Genomic DNA, 11,703 nt, shown 5'->3' on the forward strand with positions numbered 1-11,703 from the left:
GACTTCGTAGACAATAGTGCATTATTTATTATGAATTTTGTTCCTCCAAGAAACAAAATTATAGCTCTTCCGGAGCCTTCTATCATATTGCACGAGCCAATAATAGTATTAACATATTCTTCTTTTGGCACAAGATGGGTAAAATATATATTACTTTTGAGAATGGTGTGCGAACTCACACTATCCGCAAAGCAAAAATCTTCACTATATGTCCTTACCATTCTCTTCAAAGACAAATAATAATAAAATGAGTAGAAATATCTACGTAGTAAAATCATTTTTTTGATTGAAAATATTTTTATAAGAAGTATAGTATTTACTAAAAATTTTATTATTATTAGCACATTCAGTAATGTTGAAAATCAAATGCATAAAACTTAACAAGAAGTTTCTTACATTATTTAGTCACATGAACACTTACTCATATTAAATTATTCCATCATTGATCAAATGGCCAATATTTCCTTCATGATCCTCAAAGAAATCAGATACATCATAATGAGTGGTGAAATTTTCAATATCATTTGAAACAAAATTTGTTTCCTTTCCTTTGTCGTCTTTTTTCAAAGATGCTTGATTAAGATCGACTAGGTGCCTTGGTGTACGACAGGTACGCGACTAATGGCCCTTTCCATCACAATGAAAATATTTATCCTCAATTGATTTATTTTGCCCATTGTTTCTTTTCTTATCCCACTTCAGGTGAGATTCTCTATTGTGAACATAATTCTTCTTCCTTCCATAATTTTTCTTGTTACCAAAATCTTGCCATTTATGATTTGCCGCATTCGCTTTAGCAAATGGGGCGGCGCCTGTAACACCCTAAATTTTAGCACGTCATGATCGTACCAAAAGTAAGGCGTTACGGACCTTATTTCCTTTATTATAAATTTACTATTGAGCCTTTACGTTGATATCGCGTTTTAGTTTTTGAGAAAATTCCAGAAAAAAATCTTGTTTTTACTAACTAAAGTCACATATTAAGAGATCTTCAAACACTAATATTCACGTAATTACTAATAATAATAAGCGTTATACAAATAGTTCAATATAAAATTCGAAGACAATACATATCCCTCTGGACAAAATAAAAGCTAAAGTAACAGGGACGAGGAAACTCTATAAAAACAACAGAATCTTCAAACCTGAAAGGGTGGAAGATTTTGGGTGAGAACAAACCACATGTTCTCAGTAGGGAATGGGAATGCCATCAAAGTAATGAATTTAATGCAAATAATTAACTTAGTAAAACTATTTTGTTAAACCTTTGGAAATACTTTTATTTCTACTTCAGATAAATAATTACTTTTCTTTAAATTTCTAAACTCAAAACGTATTTTAATCACAAAATTAGTCATAATAACCATCTCTCAACCACATAATCATATTCCAACCACAACATCTCATCTCAATACATCCGTGAACTAACAGTACAAATAAGGGATTCAAACCAATATACAAACAAGTCAAACAGCACAATCACAGAAAAGTAATACAAGCAAACACAACCAAATACAAATGTGCAAACAACATGATGCATGTCTATTCCTAATGCAGGCCATGAGCTCATGTGTTGGTTACCTACCCGCTCCCGACATTACCTGGGCACGAGTCCTAAATATGGTTTTTCATATGCATACAGTATGACTTTAAGTCGTATGACTAGGCTGCATACAGTGTGACTTTCCAAATCAATAAGCGTACATCTGGAAAACAATTATCAGTATGTGGGCGTCCCCACTTTACATTTGGCACCAAGGCCCAAACAATGTCACATCTGCTCTCCTGTGGCAATCATTTCATTAATCATTATATTCCTTTGATCTTTGTTCTCTGCTCTCCTGTGGTAGAGATCCTTTTAGTTAATATACTCTTTAATCTTTATTCTCTGCTTTCCTGTGGCAGAGATTCTTTTAATTATCCTTCTTTCCTTTACTTTTCGTTCTTCCTCTTCTTTTCTTTCCTATCAAACCGAACTCAAAACATAACTTAAAGCAAAATTCTTTTTCAAAAGATTGAGTTTAAAACATCATACTTTTCTTAATAAATCGGTTTGAAAACAAAACTCTTTTAATAATAAATCTAAATCAAGTAATATTCTTAAATTAAATTTGCTTTTAAATAACACTTTAAATAAAGTCTTAGAGTTTTATAAAAATTTGGCAGTAATTCCTTTAAAATTCGGGTTTTGCCACCTTTCAAGGGTTCCAACCTAACCACCTTTCAAACCCTTTTCAAAATATTTTCAAGTAACAAATCATTTTCAATATTCACACCGTTCGAGATATCAAATAGAATTATATCATTTTCTTTAAAGTTAAGCCTCTTTATATTTCAATAAAATTAGCCTATTTCAAATCTTTTGCTTTTGAAATTAAAGGAAATTCATTTCTTCATTCAGAATTTACAAATCCCTCCGACCATACTTGTTTAACATTTAATACTAACCAAAATCACATTCTTGCGTATTTTTATCAGTCCTTCATCAGCACCTATTCATCATCATACTAATACCAAAATCAGTTACTATCCACTTCCATAACCATAAATTCCAGCATCAAACATAGTCTCAATTCAAATCCAATTCATAAACTCAAATCACATTTCAATTTAACAAGCAATACCAAATTGACCAACACTCATAATTACAACCAATTCTCATTAATTAGACACACAAAAAACGTGTAAATTATTTGTAATTACTCAATAAGCTTTTTGTCATTCTTAAATTAAAAACTTGTAATTTTTAAGATGAAACCTCCTACCTCCGTATGAAATCAAAATCAACAAAAATTCTGGAGAAATTTTCTAGCCGAGTTGCTGAAGAAAAAAGTGTCAGAAATCGTCTATACTTCTTAGAACTTCAGTTAGCCGAATTTAAGAAAAAAAAAGAGCTATGCCACAATCAATTTCTACTGGATAAAAATAATACCAACATGTAAAAAAGAAGGATATAAACACTTTTATCGGATTAAATTTTTTAAAAGATCAAAGAGAGTCATGGTTTTCTCCCTCACCCACGGTCTCTCTCTTTTTCTTTTCTTTCATTACGGTTCGGTGAAGAAGTAAAGGGAATGATGAATAATGGAATGAAAGGTGATCATGTGTCATTAGTGCTTTGCATATTGTTCGGTTGTCGGTTTCCGGACAAGTCGGTGGTTAGGTGAGATGGTGGGAGAGCCTTTGATCGCGCTGGAACTGGTCTTGCCGAGTAGCCGGGTACCTGTTGCGGAATGAGAATGAGGGGGGGGGGGTGCCACCTGCAAAGACACTCCGACGCTCTTGTCAGCAATGTGCAGGCGAGAAGGTGGTTAAATGAAAGGAAATGGCGTACCTCGGGGAAGGACAGGTCCTTCCCTATTTATACTGTGTCAGGGGTGGGCCCAGAGGGGGCGAGCCCACTTTCCACGAAGATTCCCCCCAGCTGTGTTGGGGGAATGGTGAGGACGCGTGTCCAGGTGTTGTGGCGAACACTGAGAGTTCGACCGCTCGGGTCGGGTTCTCGATGGGTTGGTCCGACCCGTACCTGCATGGGCCACACCGCAACAGTGCCCCCACGCGCCGATAATCAGCCGTATAGGCTGTTGGCGGCGAGTCTTCTATCATCGTTGTCGTTTAGTCGGCCGTCCGTGTGAGTGACGCGCTGCCCGCATGCGTGCCCGTTCGTGGTCCGGGGCGTTCCTTCGTCGCCTTGTTTTTCGCGCGGGGCATTAAATGTCCATAGAAGATTGAAAAATCCCGTGTGTGCAAAGACGATTCTGCCCCCAGGTCTTTCGCGCTTCCATTAGAGCGGTTTTGAACAGTTTTACGCTTCTGTTCTTCTTCCATTTATTTTGCCTTCTTGATCATACTGCCCATTCGTCCCTTCTTTGCTCTCATCACACAAAGGTTGTTTCCATTGCTCTAGTGTGCTTCGTCCCTATTTGAACTTCCTCAATTCATCCAGGTAACTACTTCTTCTTCCTTTTACTTTGATGAGTGTTTGCATGTCTGCCATAATCATTTTTCCTGTGCTTGCTCTTTTCCTGTTGTCCATAGGCACATTTTTGTGGATGCACTCTCTTTTTCTTTTGTTGATCGTGGTGTGTCATGGGGGGTTTATGTTTTTGCTTTGGTTTTGGTTTGTTTGGTCCCCCTTGTGGTCACGGCACGGGGGGTTTCTTCGGGTCTTTCCCGGATTCTGGCCTCACGGACTAACCGCGCGGTGCCCCCACTGTAGGTATGCCTCGTGTCGTTAGCCGAGCTTCAAGCTCCGCCGCGGGTTATGACCCGTACGCGTGGGTGGTTTCCGACCTCAGGAACTCTCCCAATCAGATGGGTGAGGAGGAGCTAACGGAGTTTCGTCAGGCCGAATATCTCTGTGGGGGTACTGACGAGGAGGCGAACTATGATGTCTATGTCCCCGCCCCTCACGAACGGCTTTATGAAATTAATTTTAATGCTCCCCGGGTTGCCGATTGGATCTGGTTTTATAAGGCCATGTTCACTCAGGTTGGGGTCCGCATCCCCTTTTCCCCCTTTCAAATGAACCTCCTGAACCGGATTTCCGTGGCACCGTCTCAACTGCACCCGAACAGCTGGGCATCTATTCGCTGCTTTGAGATGGTGTGCGAGTACTTAGAGCTACCGGTCTCTGTTGACGTCTTTCTGTTTTTCTTTAATCTAACCAACCCTTCGAAGGAGGGGAAGCACAAGAAAGGATTCATGTCCTTCCGGTCTGCCCAGGGCCGGAGAATTTTTGGCTTGTTCGAGGACTCCTACCATGGGTTCAAGGACAAGTACTTTAAGGTCCGCCCGGTTAAGGGCCGTCACCCTTTTTGGTTATCTTTGGAAAATGAGCACCTCATCCCGACGTATTGGAGTTTCGGGGCGGGGTCTAATCCTTTTATCAAAGTTACTTATAAAGGGATGTCGACCGTGGATCGGCGGATAGCCGACATTTTGTGGGCGGTTCTTGGGAGGAATAACGTGAACCCTCATCTCCTCATGGGTAACCGGGAGGCCGCCCGAGATTATATTCGTGAGTTCTCTCGTCGTGTAGTCGCTTGTTTGGGTTTTCCTTTGCTGCTTCCATTACTTGTTTATTTCTTTGCTGCTTCCATTAACTTGTTTATTTTCCAATTTATTCTATAGTGGGGCTTTCTGCCGAAGTGACCGGCATGGATAACTTGTACCAAACCTTTCTTCAGGATGATGAAGGCGAGGAGACCGGAGGGCAACAGGAGACGGTCCCTCCGGAAGTGCCTCCTCCTGAAGTCGACACATCTGCCAAAGTTGCTACTCCTACTTCCGAAACCCCAATTCCTGCCGAGGTTCCAATTCCCGGGCACTCGTCCTCTTCTCGTCGGGAGGGAGAAGAAGAATTGTCCGTCATCCCCACCCCCAAGAGACAGAAGTCGCAGTCTAGTCCCGAGGGGGTTTTGACTGTCATGGAAAGGAACTTTGATGCCGGGACCTTCATAGATGCCCAGCTGCTTCCGGGCACGGAGGATCATATCCATGGCACCGACCTCTCGGGGCAGGCTCGGTGGATGTACCGTACTCTTCTTCGTGGCGCGGCCATTGCCCGGAAGGCTGAGTTTGAGCTTTCTGGTATGGCCTCGCTTCGTCGGAAGCTTGAGTCTGCGGTTGATGCCAATAACAAATACAAAACCCAAGTGAAAACGCTTCAAGATCAGTTAGTTGAAGCGGGGAACAAGCTTGACGCCTCCCAAAAAAAGGTTGCTTCAGCCGAGGAGAAGTTGAAGACTGCCGACGCCTTCGTGTCCCGTTTGACGGAGCAAGAGCTGACCTTGAAGAGCCAGCTGAGCGCTGCGCAAGGTCGGGTGTCCGCTCTGGAGAAAGAGCGGGACGAGGCGGAGGCGGCCGCCAAGGCTGCTCGGGAGGAGGCCGAGCTGTTCAAGCAAAAGCACAAGGAAGTCAAGGAGCAGGGCAAGAATGTGATTTTCATGACTGAAGAGGCACTCAAAGCTCAGGTGAAGATCGTTTCTCCGGACTTCGATGTGTCGGCGATCGGAGTTTTCAAGACCATTAAAGATGGCAAAGTTGTTGATATGCCGAAAAAGTGATGTTTGTACTATTTGAACGTCTTTTTGTTAAACTTTTGTATTGCGACTTTGGTGCCCGTTAATGGGTTTGTGGGCTCGTTTGCCCGTAAGTTTAACTATTTGTTGATATGCCGATTTACTTCGCGTTTCCGTTTACCCGCGTTGGCCGTTTATGGCGCGCGTTCTTATTGTGGTCGTTCACCGTATTTTTTGAACTGAGGGGCTCCCGGGGTGATCAGTCCCGAGGCCGCATATCATCGTTCTCACAGTGGTCGCTTAAAAGTTAGAAATTAGAAAATAACATAGGCAAATATAGCATGTAGAAATTGGACAGGCTTAATCATTGTAGCAAAGACGCTGAAGTGCTATTACAAAATAGATGGCTTACGAATAGAACCTCCTTAAGTTGTCCGCATTCCATGTCCTCGGGACCTCCTTGCCATTGAGCCTTTCTAGTTTGTATGCTCCTCTTCCGATTACCTCCTTGACTCGATATGGTCCTTCCCAGTTCGCCGCTAGTTTACCTTCTCCCGGGGTAGACGAGCCGATGTCGTTACGCCTCAGGACGAGGTCATTTTCTTCGAACTTTCTTTTGAGTGCTTTGGCATTGTAGCGTAAGGCCATTCTTTGTTTTAGCGCTGCTTCTGCCAGATGGGCCATTTCCCTGGTTTCTTCTATCAGGTCTTTCTCGACGGCTTCCCCTACTCCCCCCAGGAGTAATCGTGGACTCGGCTCTCCGATCTCTACAGGTATCACTGCGTCTGACCCGTAGGTTAGTCGGAAAGGTGTCTCTCTAGTGGAGGATTGCTCGGTTGTTCGGTAGGACCAGAGGACCGAGGCTAGCTCGTCGGCCCAAGCGCCTTTCTTGCCATCCAGTCTCTTCTTGAGCCCTTGCAAGATGATCTTGTTTGCGGACTCGACCTGCTCGTTTGTCTGTGGGTGCTCTATCGAGGAGAATCTCTGCTTGATGCCTAGGCCGGTGAGGAATTTTGTGAATTTCTTGTCGGTAAATTGTGTCCCGTTGTCCGAGATGACGACTTCAGGAATACCGAATCGTGTTATGACTTGTCTCCACATGAATTTCCTGCAATTGGACGAGGATATGCTGGCCAGTGGTTCGGCCTCTATCCATTTTGTGTAGTAGTCGATAGCGACTATGAGGTACTTGACTTGTCCCGGGCCAACGGGAAAAGGTCCCAAGAGATTGACTCCCCACTGCGAGAATGGTCGAGAGGCCGTTAGCAAGCTGAGCTCAGAGGCCGGCGCGTGATGAAAGTTGGCGTTTTCTTGGCACTTGACACACTTCTTAACGAATTCCTTGGAGTCAGCCATCATCGATGGCCAGTAATATCCGGCTCGAATTAGCTTTCTCGCTAGGGCTTTGCCTCCTATATGGTGGCCGCAGCATCCTTCATGCACCTCCCTGAGGACGTAATCCGTCTGGTCGGGATGTAAACACTTCAGTAGGGGATGATTGAATCCCTTCCTGAAAAGCTGACCCTGGATGATGGCGTATCTGGCGGCTTCCCTTCTTAACTTTTTGGCATCTTTTTCGTTGTCGGGGAGCTTGCTGTTTTCTAAGAAGTCGATAATGGGATCCAACCAGGAGGGGCTTAGGTTCGAGAGGTGTAAAGTGACTGCCGGCTCCTTCAACTTCCCTTGGATTAGAGACCGGTTACCCTCTCCCGGTTTGGTGCTAGCCAACTTTGACAAGAGGTCTGCCCGTGTGTTCCTCTCTCTCGGAACGTGCTGGATCGTGACTTCTTCGAACTTTTGGCTCAAGTCTTTGACTCTTTCCAAGTACTTCTGTAGCAGTGAGTCCCTAGCTTGATAACTTCCGTTTACTTGGGAGGTGACGATTTGCGAATCGCTGCATATCTCCAACCTTGTTGCCCCGACCTCCGCTGCTAAGGTTAAGCCTCCTATAAGGGCTTCGTACTCTGCTTGATCGTTTGAAACGGGAAAATCGAACTTGATTGACTGTTCGTATACGACTCCGGCCGGGCTTTCCAGGATGATCCCGGCACCCCCGAACGTCTGGTTGGAGGCTCCGTCTACATGGAGCTTCCACCGTGTGTTCGTATCTTCGACCAGATCCCCCGCTACTTCTACCAGAAAGTCTGCCATCGCCTGCGCTTTGATGGCTTGCCGGGGTTCGTATCGTATGTCGTATTGAGAGAGTTCAATCGACCAAGTCATCATTCTCCCCGCCAAATCGGGTTTTTGGAGCACTTGCCGGATCCCCTGGTCTGTTCTTACGACGATCTGGTGACTTTGGAAGTATTGCTTCAACCTTCTCGAAGAGGTCAGGAGTGCCAGAGCTAGCTTTTCCAGTTTGTTATATCTTAGCTCTGCCCCTTGTAAGGCCCTGCTAACAAAATAGACGGGTTGTTGTGTCCGTCCTTCTTCTCGTACCAAAACTGAGGCCAAGGCTTCTCCTGTTATGGCGATATACAGGTATAACGGCTCCCCTTCTTTTGGCTTCCCGAGGACAGGTGGTGCCGCCAGGATCTCTTTGAAATGCCGGAAGGCTTCCTCGCATGCGGGTGTCCATTCGAACGCCATTCCTCTCTTCATGAGGTTGAAGAAAGGTAGGGCTTTTGTTGCCGACGCTCCGAGAAATCATGATAGTGAGGCCAGCCGACCGGCCAACCTCTGGACGTCCTTGATACTACCTGGGCTCTTCATTTGGAGTATCGCCTGGCACTTCTCCGGGTTGGCTTCTACCCCTCTTTGGGTTATCATGAACCGAGGAACTTTCCAGCTTCCACAGCGAAAGCACACTTGAGGGGATTCAGCCTCATACCGTGTTGCCTGAGGGACGCGAATACACTCGCCAGGTCGTTCAAAAGGTCGTCAGGTCGTGTTGTTTTGGCGAGGATGTCATCCACGTAGACTTCAACTGTCTTCCCTATGAGGTCGTGGAATATCCTATTCATCAGCCTCTGGTATGTTGCTCCCGCATTTTTTAGGCCGAAAGGCATCACCTTATAGCAGAAAGTTCCTCCTGGCGTTATGAACGCCGTCTTGTCCTCGTCTGGGCGGTGCATCGGTATCTGGTTGTAGCCGGAGTAAGCATCCATGAAACTTAAATACCGGTATCCCGCCGCAGCGTCGACGAGTGCATCTATGTTAGGGAGGGGGAAGCAATCCTTGGGACATGCTTTGTTAAGGTCAGAATAGTCTACGCACATTCTCCACTTGCCGTTGTGCTTTTTCACCAACACTACATTTGAGAGCCATGTAGAGTAGTCGACTTCCCGTATGAAGCCTGCTTCTAGGAGGCTGGCCGTCTGCCTGGCCACCTCCTCTGCTCTTTCCGTCGACATCTTTCTCCTTCGCTGGGCTACCGGGCGTGCTTCCGCCTTGACGGCGAGATGATGCGAGATGATATTTGGGTCTATGCCCGGCATGTCGGCAGGAGTCCAGGCAAACAAGTCCTTGTTGGCTCTTATCATTTCGACCAAAGGTTCCTTCAACTCGAGTGGGAGGTTTTTGTTAACGAACATGAATCTTTCCTCTTTATCGCCGATTCTGAACTTCTCCAGGTCCCCTTCCGGTTCCGGTCTAGGCTTGTCGTCTACTCTGGCATCCAGGTCGGCTAGGAACACACCGGACGCCTCTTTGGATTTCTTTCTAAGGGAGAGGCTGGCATTGTCACAAGCGACCGCCGTTTCAAGGTCTCCTCTTATGGACCCTATGGATCCGCCGTCGGTAACAAATTTCATGATCAGCAACTTTGTGTTGATTATGGCCTCGAAATCATTGATCGTTTTCCTTCCCAGGATGATATTATAGGCGGTGGAGTCTCGGAGGATCACGAACTCGGCCATCGCCGATCTCCTGTCCTGGGATTGTCCTACTGAGATTGGCAGGGATATTATTCCGTCTGGCTTGATGAAGTGGTCGCCTAATCCAATGACCCCGTGTTGGTGAGTCGTTAGGTCGGCATCCTTCAATCCCAGCGCATCGAACACGTTGCGAAACATGATGTTCGAGTCCGCTCCCGTGTCGACAAGGATGCGCTTGACGAGGCCGGTCCCCACTCGGGCCGTTATGACCATGGGCGGGTTCTCCGGGACGTCGTCGAACCATTGGTCTTCTGGGCCGAAAGAAATGGATGGAGGCTTTTTAGAGTTTCGCGTCGACGAGGAGGAGATCAACAATATCTTTGTGTCCTTCTTGTGTGCGGACCTAGATCTCGGTGCGGCGTTTTTGGCCGTTACTACGTTTATCACAGTGAGGCCGTGCTCTCCGCCTTCTGGCTCTTGTCGCCGTTTTGCCGAGCGGGTTTTGCCTTCTTCGTCTTGGTCGCGGTAGCGCCTTCTTGGCTCCCTGATTAGGTGGGAGAAGGTCGCTAGTTTTCCTTCCCTTATCGCTTGTTCCAGTGCATCTTTCAGGTCAAAACAATCCTGTGTTAGATGGCCATAACCCTTGTGGTAGTCACAATAAAGGTTTCTGTTCCCTCCAGTACGGTCCTTGAGTGGTCGGGGCTTCGGCAGGATTCCTTTCTCAGCTATTTGTTGGTAAACTTCCGCGACGGGGAGAGCGAGCGGAGTGTAGTTGGTGAATTTCCCGATTCGGGGGAATGTCCTCGGTGCCTTACTTAGCGCCTCTTCCCTAGCTTGTCCTTTTGGCCTTTCCCCATTGCCCTGTTGTCGGGTTTGACTATAGCTGGACTGCCGTTTGTTGGCGGCTACAACTCGGCTGACTTCCTCGTCGTTTATGTATTCTTTAGCTACCGTCTGAATCTCGTGCATTGTCCAAACTGGTTTCGTGGTGAGATGTTTTCGGAAGTTCTCGTTGAGGAGGCCGTTAGTCAGGCAAAGACTGGCCACCGAGTCGGTTAGGCCATCGATTTCCAAGCATTCATCGTTGAACCGATCTAGGTATCTCCTGGTCGGTTCTCCTTGTCTCTGGGTTACTCCTAGAAGGTTGATGGGGTGCTTTGCCTTTGCTATCCGTGTTGTGAATTGGGCCAGGAATGCACGGCTGATGTCCGAGAAGCTGTAGATGGATCCTTGCGGGAGGCCGTTAAACCACCTGATCGCTGGCCCCGCTAAGGTTACTGGAAAAGCACGGCATCTTACCTCGTCCCCCACTCCCTCCAGGTTCATCCTGGCCTCAAAGGCCGTGAGATGTTCTAAAGGGTCTTGAGTTCCGTCGTACCTCATGTCCGTCGGTTTGTCGAAGTGTTTCGGCAACCGGACCTCAAGGATAGATTGGTGGAACGGGGTGGCGCCCATTATCACAGGTTGTTGTGTTCTCTCGGATCTCCTTTCCCCGTCTTCGCGACCTCTTGTCGCGTGGCGGGTTAGCCTGCTCCGCGAGAAGATGATCGTGTCATTTCGTCTTCTCGGGATAGGAGACTCCTCCCGTGTGCTCTCCGCTTCTGTTCAGGATGCGGATGTACGCCGCGGGTGGCTCCGGTGAGAGTCTTCCTCCTCGCTCTCGGGAGACGGGGTGTAGCTGGGATCGGTAGCTCGTTCGTCCCGCTCCCAGTCGGCCAACTGCCGCTCCAAGTTCTGGACCCGGTGGCGTAGCTCTTGCATTATTATGGCGCTGTCGCCGCCTGTTCCCCCGAACGGTCGTGCCCTCGTGAGCTGTTCTGCGTGTTGACGGGGGGACCTCCGCCGCCCCCTTAGCGAGGCGACGG

General features: G+C 46.8%; 1 protein-coding gene across 1 annotated transcript; it reads right to left on the reverse strand.

The window, feature by feature from the left end:
- Window positions 1-8,788: 8,788 nt before the first annotated feature.
- On the reverse strand, window positions 8,789-11,293 carry LOC140174663 (uncharacterized). The gene has a single exon (XM_072200151.1). It carries the CDS (start codon window positions 11,291-11,293, stop codon window positions 8,789-8,791), a length of 2,505 nt encoding a protein of 834 aa, XP_072056252.1.
- Between the last annotated feature and the right edge of the window lie 410 nt (window positions 11,294-11,703).

This window comes from Arachis hypogaea, chromosome 8 (assembly GCF_003086295.3).
Source record: "Arachis hypogaea cultivar Tifrunner chromosome 8, arahy.Tifrunner.gnm2.J5K5, whole genome shotgun sequence".
Lineage (NCBI taxonomy): Eukaryota > Viridiplantae > Streptophyta > Magnoliopsida > Fabales > Fabaceae > Arachis > Arachis hypogaea.